Source organism: Vanessa atalanta, chromosome 28 (genome assembly GCF_905147765.1).
Source record: "Vanessa atalanta chromosome 28, ilVanAtal1.2, whole genome shotgun sequence".
NCBI lineage: Eukaryota > Metazoa > Arthropoda > Insecta > Lepidoptera > Nymphalidae > Vanessa > Vanessa atalanta.
In genome coordinates this window covers 3,442,853-3,460,015 of record NC_061898.1, presented here as the reverse complement: position 1 = coordinate 3,460,015, position 17,163 = coordinate 3,442,853, and the positions used below count along the sequence as shown (strand labels likewise).

Here is a 17,163-nt window from a genome sequence, read left to right as displayed (position 1 = left end):
CACCACCGCCCATAGACAAAGGCGCTGTAAGAAATATTAACCATTCCTTACATCATCTATGCGCCACCAACCTTGGGAACTAAGATGTTATATCCCTTGTGCCTGTGATTACACTGGCTCACTCACCCTTCTAACCAGAAAACAACAATACAGAGTACTGTTATTTGGTGGTAGAATATAATAATAATTCTTTCTTCCAATCCTAATTTTAGACTAAATGAAGGAAAATGGCGCAAACTGAATCTGAAAATGTCACTCGTACATGAAAAAAAAATCCTTTTTGTCACTTCTAAGAATATTCAAAGTGTTGTTAAAAGGAAACTATTTGATATCTCAAGACGCGAGACGTCTGTCGAGTGGTTACTGGATTACACGGGCTGGGGCGGGACGGTCGAATTGTAAATAATTGACGCTCGGCTCTTCGCTTGACAATTTCATTTACTTTAGGTACTTACAATAGAGAGTCTCCCATGAAACTTCGCGTTTTTTCAAAAAAGAAAAACAAAACCTGTCATGTGGTTTTGTTTTGATTTCATTGCATTGTAAACTGCTGGTAACTCATCTACATTTGGCGCCAAAATGATGAAACCTCTTTTAAATGATTTATTTAATATCAAATAGTATACATTAGTTTAGTTAGAATGATTACGTTTACGGTTTCTTTATTTCTTATACAGCCGTATACAGAAATTAAGCACATGAAAATTCAGTAGTTCTTTCCTGGGTTTGAACTTTGAACCCCCAACTATCGCTTAAGATCTCGTATCTAAAGCGATAGTTGTCCTTCTAAAACCTGAGCCATATCGCCTTTGATATTATTTATTGTAAATTAAGGTTGTATAGGACTGGTACAATAAGCCCATGAGAAAATATATATACTCGTTGTGTCGAAAAATCTTGACTTAGTAACTACAATTAAATTTTAAACATGAGACATTTTAAATATAACTCAAACGACGGCCGTGACGTTTATTTACTGAATGTTTTATAACTTTACGTATATACGATAATACGATAGTAAAAGTGATAACAAGTTATTTAATATCATTTTATATGTCAAATACTAGCAGTTCGCCGTGACTTTAGTCATTAAATAAATTGACATTAAAAAAATAATTAAACGCACATAAACATCCTACAATTGGACGAAGTGAAGTTAAGATTAAATCAAAAATAACAATTCATAGTAACACTTGTGTGTCCGCATAAAGAAATTAACTATTACTTTCATCGCTATTATTATTTTTAATAAAATATTTATTTACAAAGTTTAATATCTATGCCGTTGACTGGAGTCAATCCTGAATGTAGAGTCAAGTAATGGCGACTTTTTTTTTACTTGTTGGTAAAGGAAAAGGTCAAGTGGAGTTATTCTTATGTCGGGTGAATGTAACAAACCCCAAACCACATTGGAAGAGTATGGTGGAATGAGCTCCTCAACTTCTCATCGAAAGTAGAACAGGTCTTAGCTACAGGACCGGATTATCTAGGGCCAAGGCCCCGAGGGTAGCGGTACGTCGTAATTCTGAATAAAATTGAGTTATATTAAATAATATATATTTTAGGAAGCTAGAACAAAGTGGTAACGAGAAGTGCTTTGCCTAACAGCCTCGACGTGGTATGTGATAGGGCTTTGTGCAAGCCTGTTTGGGTAGGTACCTGCCACACATCAGATATTCTACCGCCAAACAGTAGTTAATTAGATGAAAACTTAGTAGTGTTGTGTTCGGGTTTGAAGGGTGAGTGAGCCAGTGTAATACCAGGTACAACGGACATAACCGTTCAGCAAGGTCGATGTAATGGTTATTTTTTACAGCAATGTCAAAATGCAGTAATGACCACTTGTAATCATTGCAATATATACACAAAGATACATGGCGAATCCGGCCTTAACAATCCGTATAAGCCTTAAGTACGTAAAGTAGTCAAACTTTCGCATATCTAGATTAAATTATGATGATTGCTTCAACGATGATAACTGTCACATGACAAGAGCTTAACTAATTGAAAATAATTATAAAACCACAGAAATCCGATAATTTCAAATATGATACTGGCAAAATAATAAAAAAAAAAATCAAAACCGAAAAAAATACCGAGTACACAGACAATACGTCGTGGATAATAGAAATAAGAATGCTTAGAAAGACGAGACCAGCTGCTAACGGTTTTGAAAACTTTTTTTTTTTAAGTAGGCTGCATAATCGATGCGCACAGATTATATATCTCCAGTCTTACAGGCCAATATCACGTACAGACAATCTTTTATTATACATGCACGTTATTTGTTTTGATTCTTGATCAATAAGCGTAAATAGTATTGTTTTTTACAGTCATTCAAGCAAAAACGTCAATAGAATCTCTTATTTAGTATATTCTTCAAGTCTAATAAATATATCATTAAAACCTTTTTGTTACTAGTATATTTCAATATTTTATGGTAATTTCTAAGATCCCTCCTATGAAATTAAGTTTATAATAATACCTACAAAGGATGTCGTATAATTCACCATAATAATCATTAAAAAATTAAGCTGATTATCGATCTCTTAAAATTCAAATGACGTCTGGTCTGGTGATAAAGACATACACTGACAAAGTACTGATAAGTCTGCATTGATTTCTAGTTTAATATGCTATGTAATCAACCTACTTATTTGAGGTGATCTTGTAGGTACATATTTAATTGAGTTATATGCTTAAGTCCTGGCATATATCACGAAAGTATGATCAGGTTGGAACAAAATGTATAATTTTTACTATCTGTATGTATAATAATAATTTATCTAAGATTTCATAATAATTAAGTGTTCTAATAATTTAATAAATAATGCTTTAAACTTAATTCATTGAATGAGCTCTACATAGCCAAATTAATGTTTTCAGACTTTAGGATCAAAGTTCATACCTACTCAAGGCTACCTGACGTCACCGGTCACCACGCAGCCGCAATCCTGGATCCGTATTGCATGTATGACGTAAGCAGTTCATTCATAGACTGCCCAAAAATCATCTTCGACATTTTATTTGTTTTTTAATGCAATGTGTAGTAAACTTTATGTATTTGAACGTTATAATAATTGATAATTAAAAAAAAGCTTCTGTTATGTAAGAAGTGTCATGATTTAAGAAAATTGAGTACTATATATGTTTATAATATAAGTTTACTTGAATTAATTAAACACTTTAAAATCTATTATTTTTCATTTAACTCTTCTTTTGTTGATCAATTTAATAAAGGGATGACTTTGTAAATTGAAGGTAATTTAAATACCAATATAAGATTTTTAAGTTTCAATTATTTAATTATGTATTGCTTGCTTAACAGAGACATCAGTAATGTTCTAAAGTTTAAGGATAACTAAGTAGGTAACAGCAATAAAAACACATATCAACATTTTCATATTATAATCACTCGTTTTGTATGAATTTTATTCAAAAAACTCACACCGAGGAACAATTCACAATATTAATGCGATCCACTCACACATTCACTGTTACCTACTGAGTTACATAAATCCCTGAACACTGAGCACTAGAAATGAAGTATCACTCACACCCATAACCATTCAGGATCAGCGTTACATAACAGCTGCCCTCATTTGATTAAGATAATTCACAGCAAATTTAATTCAAGCATTACATAACAACATCAGTCGCTACACTTATCACTCCCTTTATGTATATTTAGAGGTTATGATTAATCTAGAAGAACAGTTAATATATCACTTCGACTAAACTAAGATATTTAATGAGTTCACAGTGAACTTGAATCAAACTTTGACCAATATACTAATGTGAGCTTGTTACATAACTGTCACAGTTATAGAAAAGAATTTCATATAATTCTAAATTCAAATTTGGAACAATTACATAGTTAAATTTAATTTTTTTAATTAAGCAAAGTAGAACATTAAACTGTTTTTATCATTCAGCCTATGTTGAACAATTATGTAACAATAATTTATAATATTAATGAAACAATTTTTTTCTGGAATCATCGTATAACACTTTATTTAACTAAAAATAAGTTACTAGGATGTTATTTCGCGTCTAAATAATACATGATTTCAGGAGAGTGCCTATCGGTGATTTTAAATCACAATTGAAATTATGGTAACAATTCTTACATTAGATTTAGAGGAGCTTCTTGATCTCGTCATATAAGACGAGTACGAAAGCACCACCTGTGCCTCTGAGGACGTTGGAGAAGGCACCCTTGAAGAAGGCGGAACCTCCCTCAGTCTTCGCGATGGTCGCCCAGCAGTGGATGGTGTTCTTGTAGAGGATATCGCCCTTGGCACGTCCAGACTGCATCATCATACGCCTACGGACCGTGTCGAAGGGATACGAGATGATACCGGCAACTGTGGTGACAGCCTGTGCGATGGCCCAGCTGATGACGATGGGTGTGTTCTTGGGGTCGGGCAACATGCCGCGGGCGGTGTCATAGAAACCGAAGTAGGCCGCACGGTAGATAATGATACCTTGTACGGACACACCGAAACCTCTGTACAGACCGGTCAAACCGTCGGATTTGAAGATCTTGCTGATGCAGTTTCCGAGACCGGTGAACTCACGTTGTCCATCACCTTTGCCGACATCGGCGGCGAGACGGGTACGGGCGAAGTCGAGTGGGTACACGAAACATAGGGAGGTAGCTCCGGCGGCACCACCGGACGCAAGGTTACCGGCGAAGTAGCGCCAGAACTGGGTGTGCTTGTCTACACCTCCGAGGAAGACCTGCTTGTACTTGTCCTTGAAAGCGAAGTTTAGCGCCTGGGTAGGGAAGTACCTGATGACGTTGGCGAAGTTACCACGCCAGAATGAGAGCAGACCCTGCTCTTTGGGAATGCGGACGAAGGCGTCGACGATACCTTTGTAGCGCTGGTCTACGGCGATTTGTTTGCTGACATGCTGGACTTGGAGCAGCAGCTTGACACGCTCGATGGGAGCTACTGCTGTTTTGGAGACCGCGGCAGAGATACCACCAGCGAGGAAGTCCTTAGCGAACGCAACTGGATCGGCGAGGTTCGACATTTTGTTTAATTAAGTGAGCTCTTCACTGGATGCTTGCCTCGCGGGCGTCGGGTGGGAATCTGCGAGTTCACACGCGGAATGACAAAATCACGAAACACGAACTCCCGATTTGTTCAATCAGGAGATATAAAGTAATTCCGTGATCTCGGGAGCACAAGGGTAGGTGTGTGCCTTTTTTGAAATTCGATCGATCACGTTCTCTCGCAGTTCTGCCTAGAGGAGCGGCGCAAAAGAAGGAAGGAAGGGGTAGATGTTGCCAACTTAACGACAAAGTACCACGAGGTCAGTGTTTTTGCTTAACTTTAACTAATTTCCTTATTTTTTTTTATTATAAATGGCAACATTTTAATTTACAATTTTAAGTTTTGAGTAACTATATATCATAATATAATTATAAACATTAAATCATATTTTGGTTTTTATAAATATATTGAAATTAAGACAATACTTTTCTTGAAAAAAATATTCCACCGAAAGTATAAAACGTATTTTATAATAGTATTGCTATAAATATTTTAGACATCGTTTCTTTACAAAAATATTCAATTTATATTACTTTTGTTATTTGAAAATAATTGTGAAAATTAGGTCTCACCCAATACATTTTTATTGGAAAGTATCAATTGCGGGTAATCAAGTAACAATTGCAACACTTAAATGATAAGCAGTTATTGTCCTATATTATCTATATTTTTACATTAATATAATTCGTGATTACGTAACAAAAAGAGTAAGTACTATATATTTTTGCTAAAAAAGATAAATGTGATTAAAATATGATTTCCTAATACACATTTTAAAAGTGTTATACTAATAAGAACAAAATGAAGTCCATGAACTACATTAATTTTAATTTCGTTGAAGAAACAAAACGCAATTCAGTGTGTTGCCATTATACACTACAATCAATAACGCTTGGTCATAGAACTATTTGAATTTTGTTGGTATACTTGCTGAGGAAAATTAATAATCTGGTAAAATTGACATTTCTTTTTTTTAAGACTAACTGTCAAAAATCCAATTTGTACAAATTCGTAGGTAAGTGAAATCGATGATCTTTTAAATGTTACAATTCTGATTTTATTTATTTTGATGTAAAACAATTAGTATGCAGATGAGTCGTATGAGTTCGCCGTCTATCGGGATGGATGAAGACAGCGGCGCTGGTCATGCATTGACCGATTTCCTTCTTCAACTTGAAAATTATAGCCCTTCGATCCCAGATTCTGTTGTTGCATATTACTTGAACATGTCAGGCTTCGAATCACAAGACCCGAGGTATGTATTGTATAAAATATTTAGATTGAAGAACTTTTTATTTTATGTACATAAATAAAGTTTATTTACATTACACAGTTATTATCTCTAGAAAGCATAGTATAGTAATTCTATCAAAACATATTAATTATACATAAAACATTCGGATTCATATAAATAAATTTGTCTATCTTCTTCTTTATATAACTTATTGTCTTTTAATATTGTGTATCTCTATAGTTGTAAATGATCATTTTATAATTTACATTTTTATAAGTTTTAAGGCCTATTCACATCTTAGAAAGAATGAAGATAAATAAACCTCAGTTTAACATATTCCATTACATACAATTTGCTAATGGCTCAGCTATATTGTACTCTAATAATTCTTCATATAAATATGTTTATTTCAAATACAATACTATTTATTTTACTAATTTATATGCACTTTTCAATAACAATTTCATTATGAATATCATCGATTATTTGTAGCTCTCGACCAATGATATTTCCTTAATTTGATGTCAAATGTTGTTTATTTGGCTTTGACCTGTTATGGTTGGAATATAAAGTGATATCTGATAGACATATCTCATCTAATAAGACAGGCTTCATATGGAGACTTCCCCTCTTGTGCTTCTTGTACTTGCCGCATAACCCTGATGTTTGCTTGAGGTAGCAGCCGGTATTAGTTGCCAGGAGCTTGCAACAAAGCAATATTAAACAATATTTGATCCTGCATATTTTTATTAAAATTTTATTATTTTTTTTCCATTGTCATGTTCTAATGTTTCTAATATTGTTAATTTCAGATTGATTAGACTAATAGCATTAGCATCCCAGAAATTCTTGTCGGACATAGCCAATGATGCATTACAGCACTGTAAAATGAGAACATCGAGTCAAATTAATCAGAGCTCTAAGAACCAAAAAGGACCAAAGGAAAAGAAATATGTCATGACGATGGAGGATTTAGTGCCTGCCCTTCAGGAATATGGAATCTCAGCAAAGAAACCACATTATTTTGTTTAATTATAGGGAATTCTATTTTAGCAATCAATACAATGTCTAGAGAATGTTGATTTGTTTTTATTATAATCACAATCTTTAGATTATTCTAAAAGAACAACAGGCTGTTTGTGGGAATTTATTATTAATATTTAAGTTTTAAATGGCATATACCCACGGTGAGACTGGTATAAATTTAATTTTTCAAATAATTAATTATATTTAACAACATTTGTGACAAAAAAGAAATTGTAAATATAAGAGATAAAAAATATTCGTTTTATTTTTTGTGTCTGTCTTGAATTTAAAAAAAAATAGATTTAATGATTTTTTTTTTTTTCAATTTCATGTCAAATAATAATTATCTGTATACAATTATTGTCTTGTACTGATTAAACTTTTTTTATTACATTCTTTTTTATTTAACTTTTTGGAAGGTCTAATTGTTATTTTTATTTCGTGTACTATTAAATTAACAATTTTAAAATACAATAAAGATGTCCATAGGAACTTGCAAAAAAATTTCTTGTTTGGATAATGTAACAAAAAGTAAGCATCTGAAGCCGAAATATTTAATTATTTAAATATATAAGTTTAAAACTTGATAATAAATAGTGGCATTACTACAACAATTATAGTCTTCACAATGATTTTCTTCACCAAATTCGAACCCAAAAAAATTTACTACGATCCATCCTCAGGAAGAGTAAAGCAAAGTAAACAATTATGTTATTCAATAAACTATGACGCTTATAAAATGTTGCTATGCTATAACCGTATTAGCCCTGCAGGTCACTAGTAATGTACAATTTAATTAAAATAGTAAAAGTTTAAGTAATTGTTTAAACATTTACTATTTTTATTTATTATCTGCATTCAGTATTTTCTATTATAAATAGGTGAGTGGAAAAGAAAGCAGGTGTTTTGATTCAATCTAGAAAAACCTATAAAAAAAGTACTTATATTTGTTGAACAATGAAACTACAATCTATGTAATAAATAACAAATCATAACTTTTATTGATACACAAAATACACACATCCCACACAGCAATCATAATTCAATAAATTAAATTAAATTTCTTCTTAACACAAGAACATAAAATTACTTTTTTTTTTTATTTATTTTAGAGAAACTGGCAAATACCACTTGATCACTGTTCCACTTAACTACTAATATCCACTTTAAATTTCCTTCAAGTTCTGATAACAAATTACCAACATTTGTAGTGCAATTATTTTACAAATCCATAGTTAATATCAAAATCTCAACCATTGAAAATATTATATAACGACAATTCAATGTCAAAGCTGTGAATCTGTCTTAACTCTACTTGTAATTGAAGAGGCTAAAACTATTACTATGTGGTGGTAGAGTATGAATAGAGAGTAGGAGATAGATCTCAGACTTTTTTATAAATTGCTGTTAAATGTTCACTCAGCGGTGTATTGTCGGTCTCCATATAAAGTATAACTTCCAAGGTATCAGGCTGCAACAACCGTAGTTCTCTTTTGAAGTTCTTAACGTAGGGTGGTTTTGAAAAGCTAGCCCTGGACACATTTGCTGTGACAAGTTTGATTTCTTTCTTTTCTGGATCACAGGCACCTTCTTCGAGAGACGTGAGGCCAAAGTTATGGCTGATGAGAAAGGCTAGATCATGTGTTCCGGGATTTATACGGAGAAAGCCCCTTTCCTGATGCATAGGCTTCTTCGTTTCAGGATTTCTTGATGTTGAGATATAATTGAACATAGGCTGTCCTGGAATTAAAGATTAATATACTACTTATTATCAATTAAATTAAAAATATTTCAGATGAAAAATATTAATTAATTAAGAATATTGATGTATAAAGAATAGTAAAATAAATAACTTAAAGTATATGTGGGATATGGGTTTTAGGTAGAGCTATCATACTATCATATACACGCAGGTCTCTTCCAGATCTTTCTTTACTTCACAAATGAATTATAAGCAAAAATTAAACAAATGAAAAACAGTGGTATGCAAGGCTTTCAACCTGCTCAAATCTTTTGGATTCACATGTTCAAAGTGCTGGGCCATAGCAGCAGTGTGTTGTTTTATAAATACTAATAATAATAATATACTATGTTTTGAAACTAATAAGATTAAAATTGGTTAAAAGGTGTTTAAAATAGAACCTTGACTAAATAACATTATAATTGGTTTTTTTTTCAGTTTAGCTGAATAGCATATGAACACACTATTGTTTTTAGTCATTCCTGCCTTGGACTAGTTGCCAGAATTTGAATACTTGTTTTTTTTTTATTGTTTTTTATTTTTAATGGGAAGGGAGAGTGTATGTTGTCACCACTACCCAAATACATATGAATTTGAAGAAATTATTGATAATCCCTTACCAATACATATAAATTCTAGTTCTTCATGGTATTGAAAATCTTTTAAGGTTGGGTAGTGTCCTTTTCCATCTTCAGTGACCCAACGTCCAGAGAGCCAAGAGATTGGTGCAAGAGCCTCGTGAAGTTCTTCATTCGATTGCAGCATTATTATTTTCTAAAACTATAAATTATTTAAATACATTACAGTAGTAGCCATTTAATTGTCTTTTTAACCTTTTAATTACTAGTTGTTTAAAATTAATCGTTGTTTTCTAATACAAGTAAAGCAAGTCCCTTTCTGTTGTTTCTTATACTTTAAAATTTATATTAAGTTTGAAAAACGTCTTACGTAAACCATAAGTATATAAGAAGGTGTGTACTTATTTTTACAAAAATAATTTCTTACCAGTAATTTAAGATATATCAAATGAATAAAACGCATTCACCGATGATTTAACATAAAAATAAAATATTAATATTAAAAGATTAATATAATGTCAGTTGTCACTTACGTTTTTTGGTCAATGGGCAACACTGAATTAAAACTATGAAGTATAAAGTGAAGAGATAAGAATAAGTACTTGTCGAATTAATCTGTGTCTTTTGGCACAAATAAAAGACAAAAAAAGCAGAAAAAGTACCTTTGTGTATTAAAAGCGTTTCTTATATCCTATTCCAATCCAAGAAGAAATTAACATAAACAAACCTTAGATATATTCTTACTTAGATATCTTCCACAAAGGGTCTATCGAAAAAAAAACAGCAAACATTCAATTTCCATAGCACTACTATATTAATTTATTAGTATTATAGGACTGTCTTCTATTAAATAATCAAAATTGTCATATAACATTTTAACAATGATTACAATTAAAAGAACTTAAACTAGGATTCTTTAGACATAATCAATTTCTTCAGAACTCCTAATAACTGACTTAAGTATCAAGTCTATTTTCTCCTATAAATTTGTTTTATTCAAACTTAATTATAATAAAATAACCTTCGTTTCATTTTACCACCGTTTAATATTCATCGACTCCATCTCCAAAAGTCGCTCTATAGATCTTCGCTAAAATTCATCAGTCACCTTGGATTTTTTTTATCAAAACATGGAACGTCTTTTATTGTCGGTGATTTGCCATTTTCAGTATCCAGATTGGGCAATAAGTTTTCGTTTTGTTGATTCTCCACCTCAACTTGTTGATTCGCTTATCACCTGGGCGACATAAGTTTAATCTGAGCGTTACTCATATGTTCTTCTATGTAAGGTCCGATACTAATCGTCCTTAGTGAGGTTGTGAGGTATTTGGACCAAAAAGTGTACGAAGTTTTAGCCCCTGGGATCAGATGGATTAGCTCCACTCTGACTCAAAACGAAATAAGCCCAGGGGATAATAATTATTAAAAAATATTAATAAAAAATATCTATCTCAAAGACAAAACTAACTATTATTTGACTTCGAATTAAAGGTACGATTATGTTGAAACAAAATAGAAGCTATTATATTCCTTATTCAATTAGAGATACAAAAAAAAATACACACACGAGAAATAGTTTTGCTTCTTACTTATTGAAGACATTCCAACATTCCAACATCGCGTCTTTTCGCTTTAGTATCACGTCGACGACTAATACAGAGTTTGAAGGATATGATGTTTTTGTGCTATAATTATTACTAATTTATGATTATACCTTATACCTAACTGAAGTAGCGCCGTTCTAGCAATTAATAGCAAGCCACACGCTGATGGAGTGCCTCTGGATCTTTCTTCGGTCGCCATAATCAGTGAAAGCCTCTCGCTTCCGAGCGTGAATTATCATGCTCGGAAGCGACTCACAATTATGTGAGGATTGAATGGAGATAGCTCGTTCTACGAGAATGTCATGTCGTAAATGAAAGCCGCGGATGCTCCCATGATGATAGTGGCTTTTTTATTTCATCAGTGCTTAGAACGCCCTTGCAAACCGGAATACTTACTAAAAACAGTAAAACAGAAACAGCGCTGCTCACGCCATATTTTTGGGAGATCACTCCCAACTGGAGATTATCTGTGGTATTGTAGCGTCAGCAGATAAATAAAATAAACACTTATTTTAATTTTATTTATTTTCATAATTACTTAATTTTTGACATGTTAATACTTATTTTTATATCTTTAATTAATATGTACACAGTGTTAAGAGATAAAAAACCTAAAGAATAGTAATGATAACAGTAAAATTAGAAAAACAAACAATAAGATAATATAATAAGTCAAGATATGGGCCATCTCGGCTCTTTGTTCTTCGACAGTACGGCTCAACAGATACCTATGAGATTTTCACCCTACACGTGCAGGTTCTTTCACCGCCGAGCACGAGCTAAATTTTACGAGTTTACACAAATTAAATACATGATAACTCAATTTAGCTATTTTTTCGACATTCATAGATTTATTTAGCCAAGAAGATTAAAATATTGTTAACTGTTCAATTAGAATTGAAATTTATGAAGACGATCTATCAGGTCCGTGTTCTGTGCCATGATTGCAAATCGATTGTTGGGGTTAGCTTTTAATTTGTCTATGAAATCTGGGATTTCTTTTAAGTTCATCGGATCGATGAGATCAAACAACGCTCTTAAATTAGACCAAACTTCGTGTATACGATCAGTTTCATCAGCAGTATTGTTAACCATTGCTGATGGCGTTTCGGAATTACATTCGGGTTTCTGATAGTCCATAGAGGACGACGTCTGAGGCCTTATATCGAGCATTTGAAGATCCGTGGAAGATGCCAGCAATAGTTCAGGGCCTTGATCGGGTGCATGGGGTGTGGAGGACGTCTGACGGGCTGTAACTGGTTCTTGAAGAACCTCGGAGGAGTTTTGATATGACATCGTTGTTTCGCGAGGTGAGTCTTGGGAGATACGCTCAGAATAACTAGCGGAATCGCATCGTCGACATTGCCCAAGGTTCCGAGGTTCTTCAAATTTTATGTTTGATATACCGCAAACTGCATTCAATTTAAAAATTCGCTTTCCCTCAGAAGACTCGTCAAGTACAATCAGCACTAATTTGTAAGGCGATCCTAAAATAGGGTGGTAAATCCTATGTACCTCACGTACTGGAAGTCTCTGCGACTTTAAGTCCTCAAAAATGCTTTCGCAATTCAGTTCTACCGGAAGGCCACGGATCATCACTTTCAGTTCCTGCGCGAAGTGGAAACCTACTTGCTCTATGCTCAATAACCATGTTAGTCTCTGTTGTGTAATTAAGTCCTTAGGTTGAACTACAATACCATCTTTGGTTGACCGCCCGTATGTATGACGAATACAAGCCATTTTAAACTTTTTTGAAATACGAGCCCAACAACACTTTTTCGGTATAATTAAGGGTGGAAGAAGTTTGACACATGGATGCATATTAGCAGTCGCAAGTGACATAGAAGAAGCAGGGGTAACGGAATGACGCAAAGCAGGATCTACCCAAGTATTAGATCTTTTAGGTTGCGGTTGATCCCTATTGTTTTTCGCCTTACGCTTCGTGGATCGGGGCGCGACAGACCCGAGCTGCTCCATTGTGTATTTTTTAAATCTGCCTTAAGATGATAAACGCGATAGTTATCTTCAATTTTGATTTAAAGAAGCGGGTAAAAACGCACTCGAGTACAAGAACTCAAACGCACATACACAAGTATTCCGAATGTGCACTTTTTGATTTTCTTAACACCAGTGAAACGGACGAGCTTACGCGGTCGTATAACCCAGATTACCAATTAGTCACAACTGTCAGAGCGTACAGAAACGTCCGTACTGCACGAAGATCAGAGTAAGACTAAATAATAGGTGACGCGAGTTGTGACTTTTTATTGAGCAGTTGCTAGCGTTACACCGTGCCGGTGGAAAGGAGAGGCTAATTCTATTAACCAATGAATAACGTTAAACAACAAGACAAAGTGCCTTTGTTCTTATTTCTACCTGTTCATCCTTCTTTTATTGCTGTATTATGATCTATATATCCTAAATCTCATAAAGTTCACTGTTTCTAGACGTAATTATGGAATTGACTGTGTAAATAAATAGTTACATGTTATTTAAGGTGTTTTTCTATTAAAAAAATGTATTGTTAGTGACTTAGGTTGATTTTACCCGATCAATAATGTTTCCATTATTAGGCGGTAATTTGACTAAATCTGAACCAATCAGAAGCGTTGGCCAATCACAGCGACTACTTTACTGTTGCTACTGGAGTCTGGCTTGGGCGTTTAACGAGGACAGAATCATAAAGTGTAATAAGTGTTACAATTAACGAAAGTTAGTACAGTGTTTAAAACAACTGACCTAAAAATTTTTATACAGTGATGTCCGTATAGATTTCAGTTTAATATAGACTTTTAATTTCCAACAAAATATACTCACGGCATGCCACAATGTTGCCAATTTATTTATGCTAGTAGAAGATCCGTACTTAAAACGACCTTCACCGAGCTGATAATAGAATTAAAAATATTTTATAAGAAATTTAGAATTTTAGAAAATATCTCAAGAGTGGATTGTCTACAAAATCCTGGGCAGACTATTATCAATTATTTAAAAAGATTTTTAATTAAATGTTGTAACATCAAGATAATAAGATTTTTTTTACCCTGACTTAAAGTATCTAACGTATAGGATGTGCAGCCGCTGGATTGCCTATTCTTTGCCTGGACAAACTACTCGGTTGTCAGGTATAAGCGGGAATATCGATAATTTATTTAGACAACCCATTCTTGACATATTTTCTAATATACTAAATTTGTTATAAAATATGTTTCTTTTTTTTATCAGCTCAGTGAAGATCGTGTTAAGTTCGGATCTTAGACTACGCTAAGCTTGCACTGTACACAGAACTTGTAGTTTTGTTGACTATGCTGCGTTTGCTAGTAATAACGTTTAAATGTCGTAATATGGCACAAAAGTTTTATGTAGAATTATTGCATTTGTGCGAAGCCGAAACGAATAATAACATAAAAAGTTTTTAAAACAAATCTGTTCGAATTCCAAAAAAAAAACGACCTCTTTGCATGTATTTTGTTTGTTTATTCTCACTCTCAATAAAAGCAACACTTAATAAAAAAAAATAAACTTTAAGAAAAGTTCGATCCACTATCCACACTTCTTTTTAACAGTTAAATCCATACTTAATGCATTTTATGGTAAGCATTTCTTACAGCAGCTTCTACGCCAAGGATTGGCTCTATTTTATTTACAAAAGCTTGTTATCAAAAATATTTATCTAGTCGTTTATATTTGGTTATTCCTGCTACAATAACAAGTGCCAGTGATATTTCCTGCACAGCTGAGATGTTTATACGAAGGCGGGTAGCGACAAAGGCATCCCGGATTTTGATTCATAATACAAGAAGGTGAAGAGCAAGTTGACGAACCAACTTTACGAGTGCAGGCTGTTTTTTTAAGTATATCCTTTTCGTAACTCCACTTACTTCTTCCGTAATACTCAGAACAAGCGCAATCTACATTTGAAACTTTCTCGAAACTGATTTTGTGTGTTTTGTATCGTGATTCCTTTTTCTTTAATATTGGATTTCCACGGCAGCAATCAGGTCCTCGTCGATTCGAAAGCCCAGAACTAGACTTGTGGAAGTCGATTTTATTATTAGAATTTGACGATTGAGGGCTACGACGTATTAATTTACTTTTATTTTGACAAAGACTGTGGTTTTTCCTAAAGTCCTCTTGAGAATACGTGTTATAATTAAAACGTTCGGGTATTGTTGAAGATTCTTGTAGAGCAGAATTGTTATTATGAGTGAAAGGATTCATTTGAAGTGACTGATATAAATTCGACGTTTGCGTTGATTTATTCGACACGTGACATTGACCTGAACGTAATCCTTCGTCAATTTTTTCGTCAAGCGAAATATTATTAGTTATATTTTGTTCATTGTGAGTTTCAGCCATGGATTTATATAGAGATTGGTGTGAATCGTTTTCATGGTGTTCCTTTGTGTCATTTGAATTGTATTCTGTCAAACCTGCTAATTGATTTTGTGGATTTGTAGTGTTTCTTATATGACTAACTTCACTTTGTACGTCAGTCGTGGTCTTAACTTGAATGTAAGAAGGTTGACAATAATGATTTGATACATGATTCGCAGGATGTACGTCTCTTTTAAAATAGTCACTATGAAGTGATTTATTATAATCAGGTCGTGGTATAGTTGAAGGATCTTTAATATCCTGTATTTTAGTTTGTGATGGTCCTTTACCAAAATTATAAGTATGATCTAAATTTTGTTTCAATTTAGATCGATTGTTTTCTTTGACATCCATATCAAACAGAACTTGATTTTCATTGCGGTTTATTTTATCATAAGCTTGTCTATCATTATTGGTTGTGTTAAAATTTATACCGAAACTATTTATATTTGCAGTTCTATTACCTTCTTGTTCTGATATACCTGTATTATCTAAAGTGTTAACAGGTATGTAGTCTTTATTTCTGAAGTGGATTGGAGGGAAGTGGGAAATTGGAATGCTATTGTTTTCCGTGGATTCTAAATCTTGTACATCATCTCTATTTAATGGCATTTGAGAAGAAGTTTGGTTAGCTTGTTGATGGTATAAATTGTCATATTCATTGTTATTAGTATTCGATGGTAAGACTGCTACTGGTGTTCTCCCTATCCTGCTGTCGCTTTTATCTCGATCTGAATTAGATTCTCGATCCAAGCGATCACCTAACCGAAATATTTCATTGATTTGATTGCCTTCCCCGTTGGTTTCTCTTTCTTCGGCTTCATTAAAACATTCTCTATATATAACGTCCTCATTTTCGGATTCATTAACAGAATCCGATATCATACAATCATCAAAGCTGTCGCAAAATTGTCCAGAACATTGGTCTTGTAGGTAATGACATACCGGAGGATTTAAAGCGCTAGATTGGGGATTGGGTAAAATGTGAGCATTCTTTGGTCCTGTTTGGAACAAGGAAGGCCTTGGAATCGGCAAACGTAAGCTTTCAAGGCATGGCCTTCTGGCATTTTTTTTATTTTTAAAACTTGATCTCATGTCAATCAAATATCGAACAAAACATTAGGTAATTTTTATATTCATCCAAACATATTTGCGAATTCAATAATAGTTGTAACTTGGTACCTCTCATAATTCGGTGGATTTTTTGCAAGTTTTTTATTGTAATTATTATTGAATTTTCTGTTGCATTGTTTTTAATTCACACAATATATTATGTCGTTAAATAAAAAAAAAAATTCAAATTACTTTCAAGAAATTATCGATTGCATTTTTATTTTATATTTCAAAAAGATTGCTCATTTTTAGTAAACATTGTGAATTGACAGAGCTGTCTAAAGAGTTTTAACTTTTCAGCTGTCAATATTAAACAGAATATAAAAGTATAAATATATAATTACATGATGTTACTTATATTATAAGTGTCGCAAACAACTAACTTAATTGGCCATTAAAATTAAACACCCAAATTTTTACTAAGCGG

General features: G+C 33.2%; 3 protein-coding genes across 7 annotated transcripts; 1 reads left to right on the top strand and 2 right to left on the bottom strand.

Annotated features, from left to right (window-relative positions):
* Positions 1–3,279: 3,279 nt before the first annotated feature.
* On the bottom strand, positions 3,280–9,880 carry LOC125074888 (ADP,ATP carrier protein). 2 transcript variants are annotated; one of them, XM_047686366.1, is made up of 2 exons: positions 9,869–9,880; positions 3,280–5,004 (listed from the first exon to the last, which is right to left on the bottom strand). In XM_047686366.1, exons 1-2 carry the CDS (start codon positions 9,878–9,880, stop codon positions 4,138–4,140), a joined length of 879 nt encoding a protein of 292 aa, XP_047542322.1. In that variant the 3' UTR covers positions 3,280–4,137. The 2 variants fall into 2 exon arrangements, with proteins under 2 accessions (XP_047542322.1, XP_047542321.1); XM_047686365.1 differs by lacking the exon at positions 9,869–9,880 and having other exon boundaries at positions 3,280–5,044.
* Positions 5,966–7,375, top strand: LOC125074890 (transcription initiation factor TFIID subunit 10-like). Of its 2 annotated transcripts, none has more exons than XM_047686371.1 (3): positions 5,966–6,078; positions 6,148–6,318; positions 7,110–7,375. In XM_047686371.1, the coding sequence occupies exons 2-3, from the start codon at positions 6,149–6,151 to the stop codon at positions 7,327–7,329; spliced, it is 390 nt and encodes a 129-aa protein (XP_047542327.1). In that variant the 5' UTR covers positions 5,966–6,078; position 6,148; the 3' UTR covers positions 7,330–7,375. The 2 variants fall into 2 exon arrangements, with proteins under 2 accessions (XP_047542327.1, XP_047542328.1); XM_047686372.1 differs by having other exon boundaries at positions 5,997–6,078; positions 6,155–6,318.
* LOC125074889 (peroxynitrite isomerase THAP4-like) lies at positions 8,295–10,193 on the bottom strand. 3 transcript variants are annotated; one of them, XM_047686369.1, is made up of 3 exons: positions 10,176–10,193; positions 9,685–9,844; positions 8,295–9,063 (listed from the first exon to the last, which is right to left on the bottom strand). In XM_047686369.1, the coding sequence occupies exons 2-3, from the start codon at positions 9,827–9,829 to the stop codon at positions 8,708–8,710; spliced, it is 501 nt and encodes a 166-aa protein (XP_047542325.1). In that variant the 5' UTR covers positions 9,830–9,844; positions 10,176–10,193; the 3' UTR covers positions 8,295–8,707. The 3 variants fall into 3 exon arrangements, with proteins under 3 accessions (XP_047542325.1, XP_047542324.1, XP_047542323.1); XM_047686368.1 differs by lacking the exon at positions 10,176–10,193 and adding an exon at positions 10,070–10,175; XM_047686367.1 differs by lacking the exon at positions 10,176–10,193 and adding an exon at positions 10,070–10,167 and having other exon boundaries at positions 9,685–9,838.
* Between the last annotated feature and the right edge of the window lie 6,970 nt (positions 10,194–17,163).

Excerpts from the sequence above, each read along its gene's own strand:
- LOC125074889 (XM_047686367.1), bottom strand. The coding sequence starts at position 10,105 with ATGCGTTTTATTCATTTGATATATCTTAAATTACTG. Across the intron at positions 9,839-10,069 it reads TGATATATCTTAAATTACTG|AAAATAATAATGCTGCAATC; the intron begins GTAAGAAATTAT and ends TTATAGTTTTAG. Across the intron at positions 9,064-9,684 it reads ACTAGAATTTATATGTATTG|GACAGCCTATGTTCAATTAT; the intron begins GTAAGGGATTAT and ends CTTTAATTCCAG.
- LOC125074888 (XM_047686365.1), bottom strand. The coding sequence starts at position 5,040 with ATGTCGAACCTCGCCGATCCAGTTGCGTTCGCTAAGGACTTCCTCGCT.
- LOC125074890 (XM_047686371.1), top strand. The coding sequence starts at position 6,149 with ATGCAGATGAGTCGTATGAGTTCGCCGTCTATCGGGATGGATGAAGAC. Across the intron at positions 6,319-7,109 it reads TTCGAATCACAAGACCCGAG|ATTGATTAGACTAATAGCAT; the intron begins GTATGTATTGTA and ends TGTTAATTTCAG.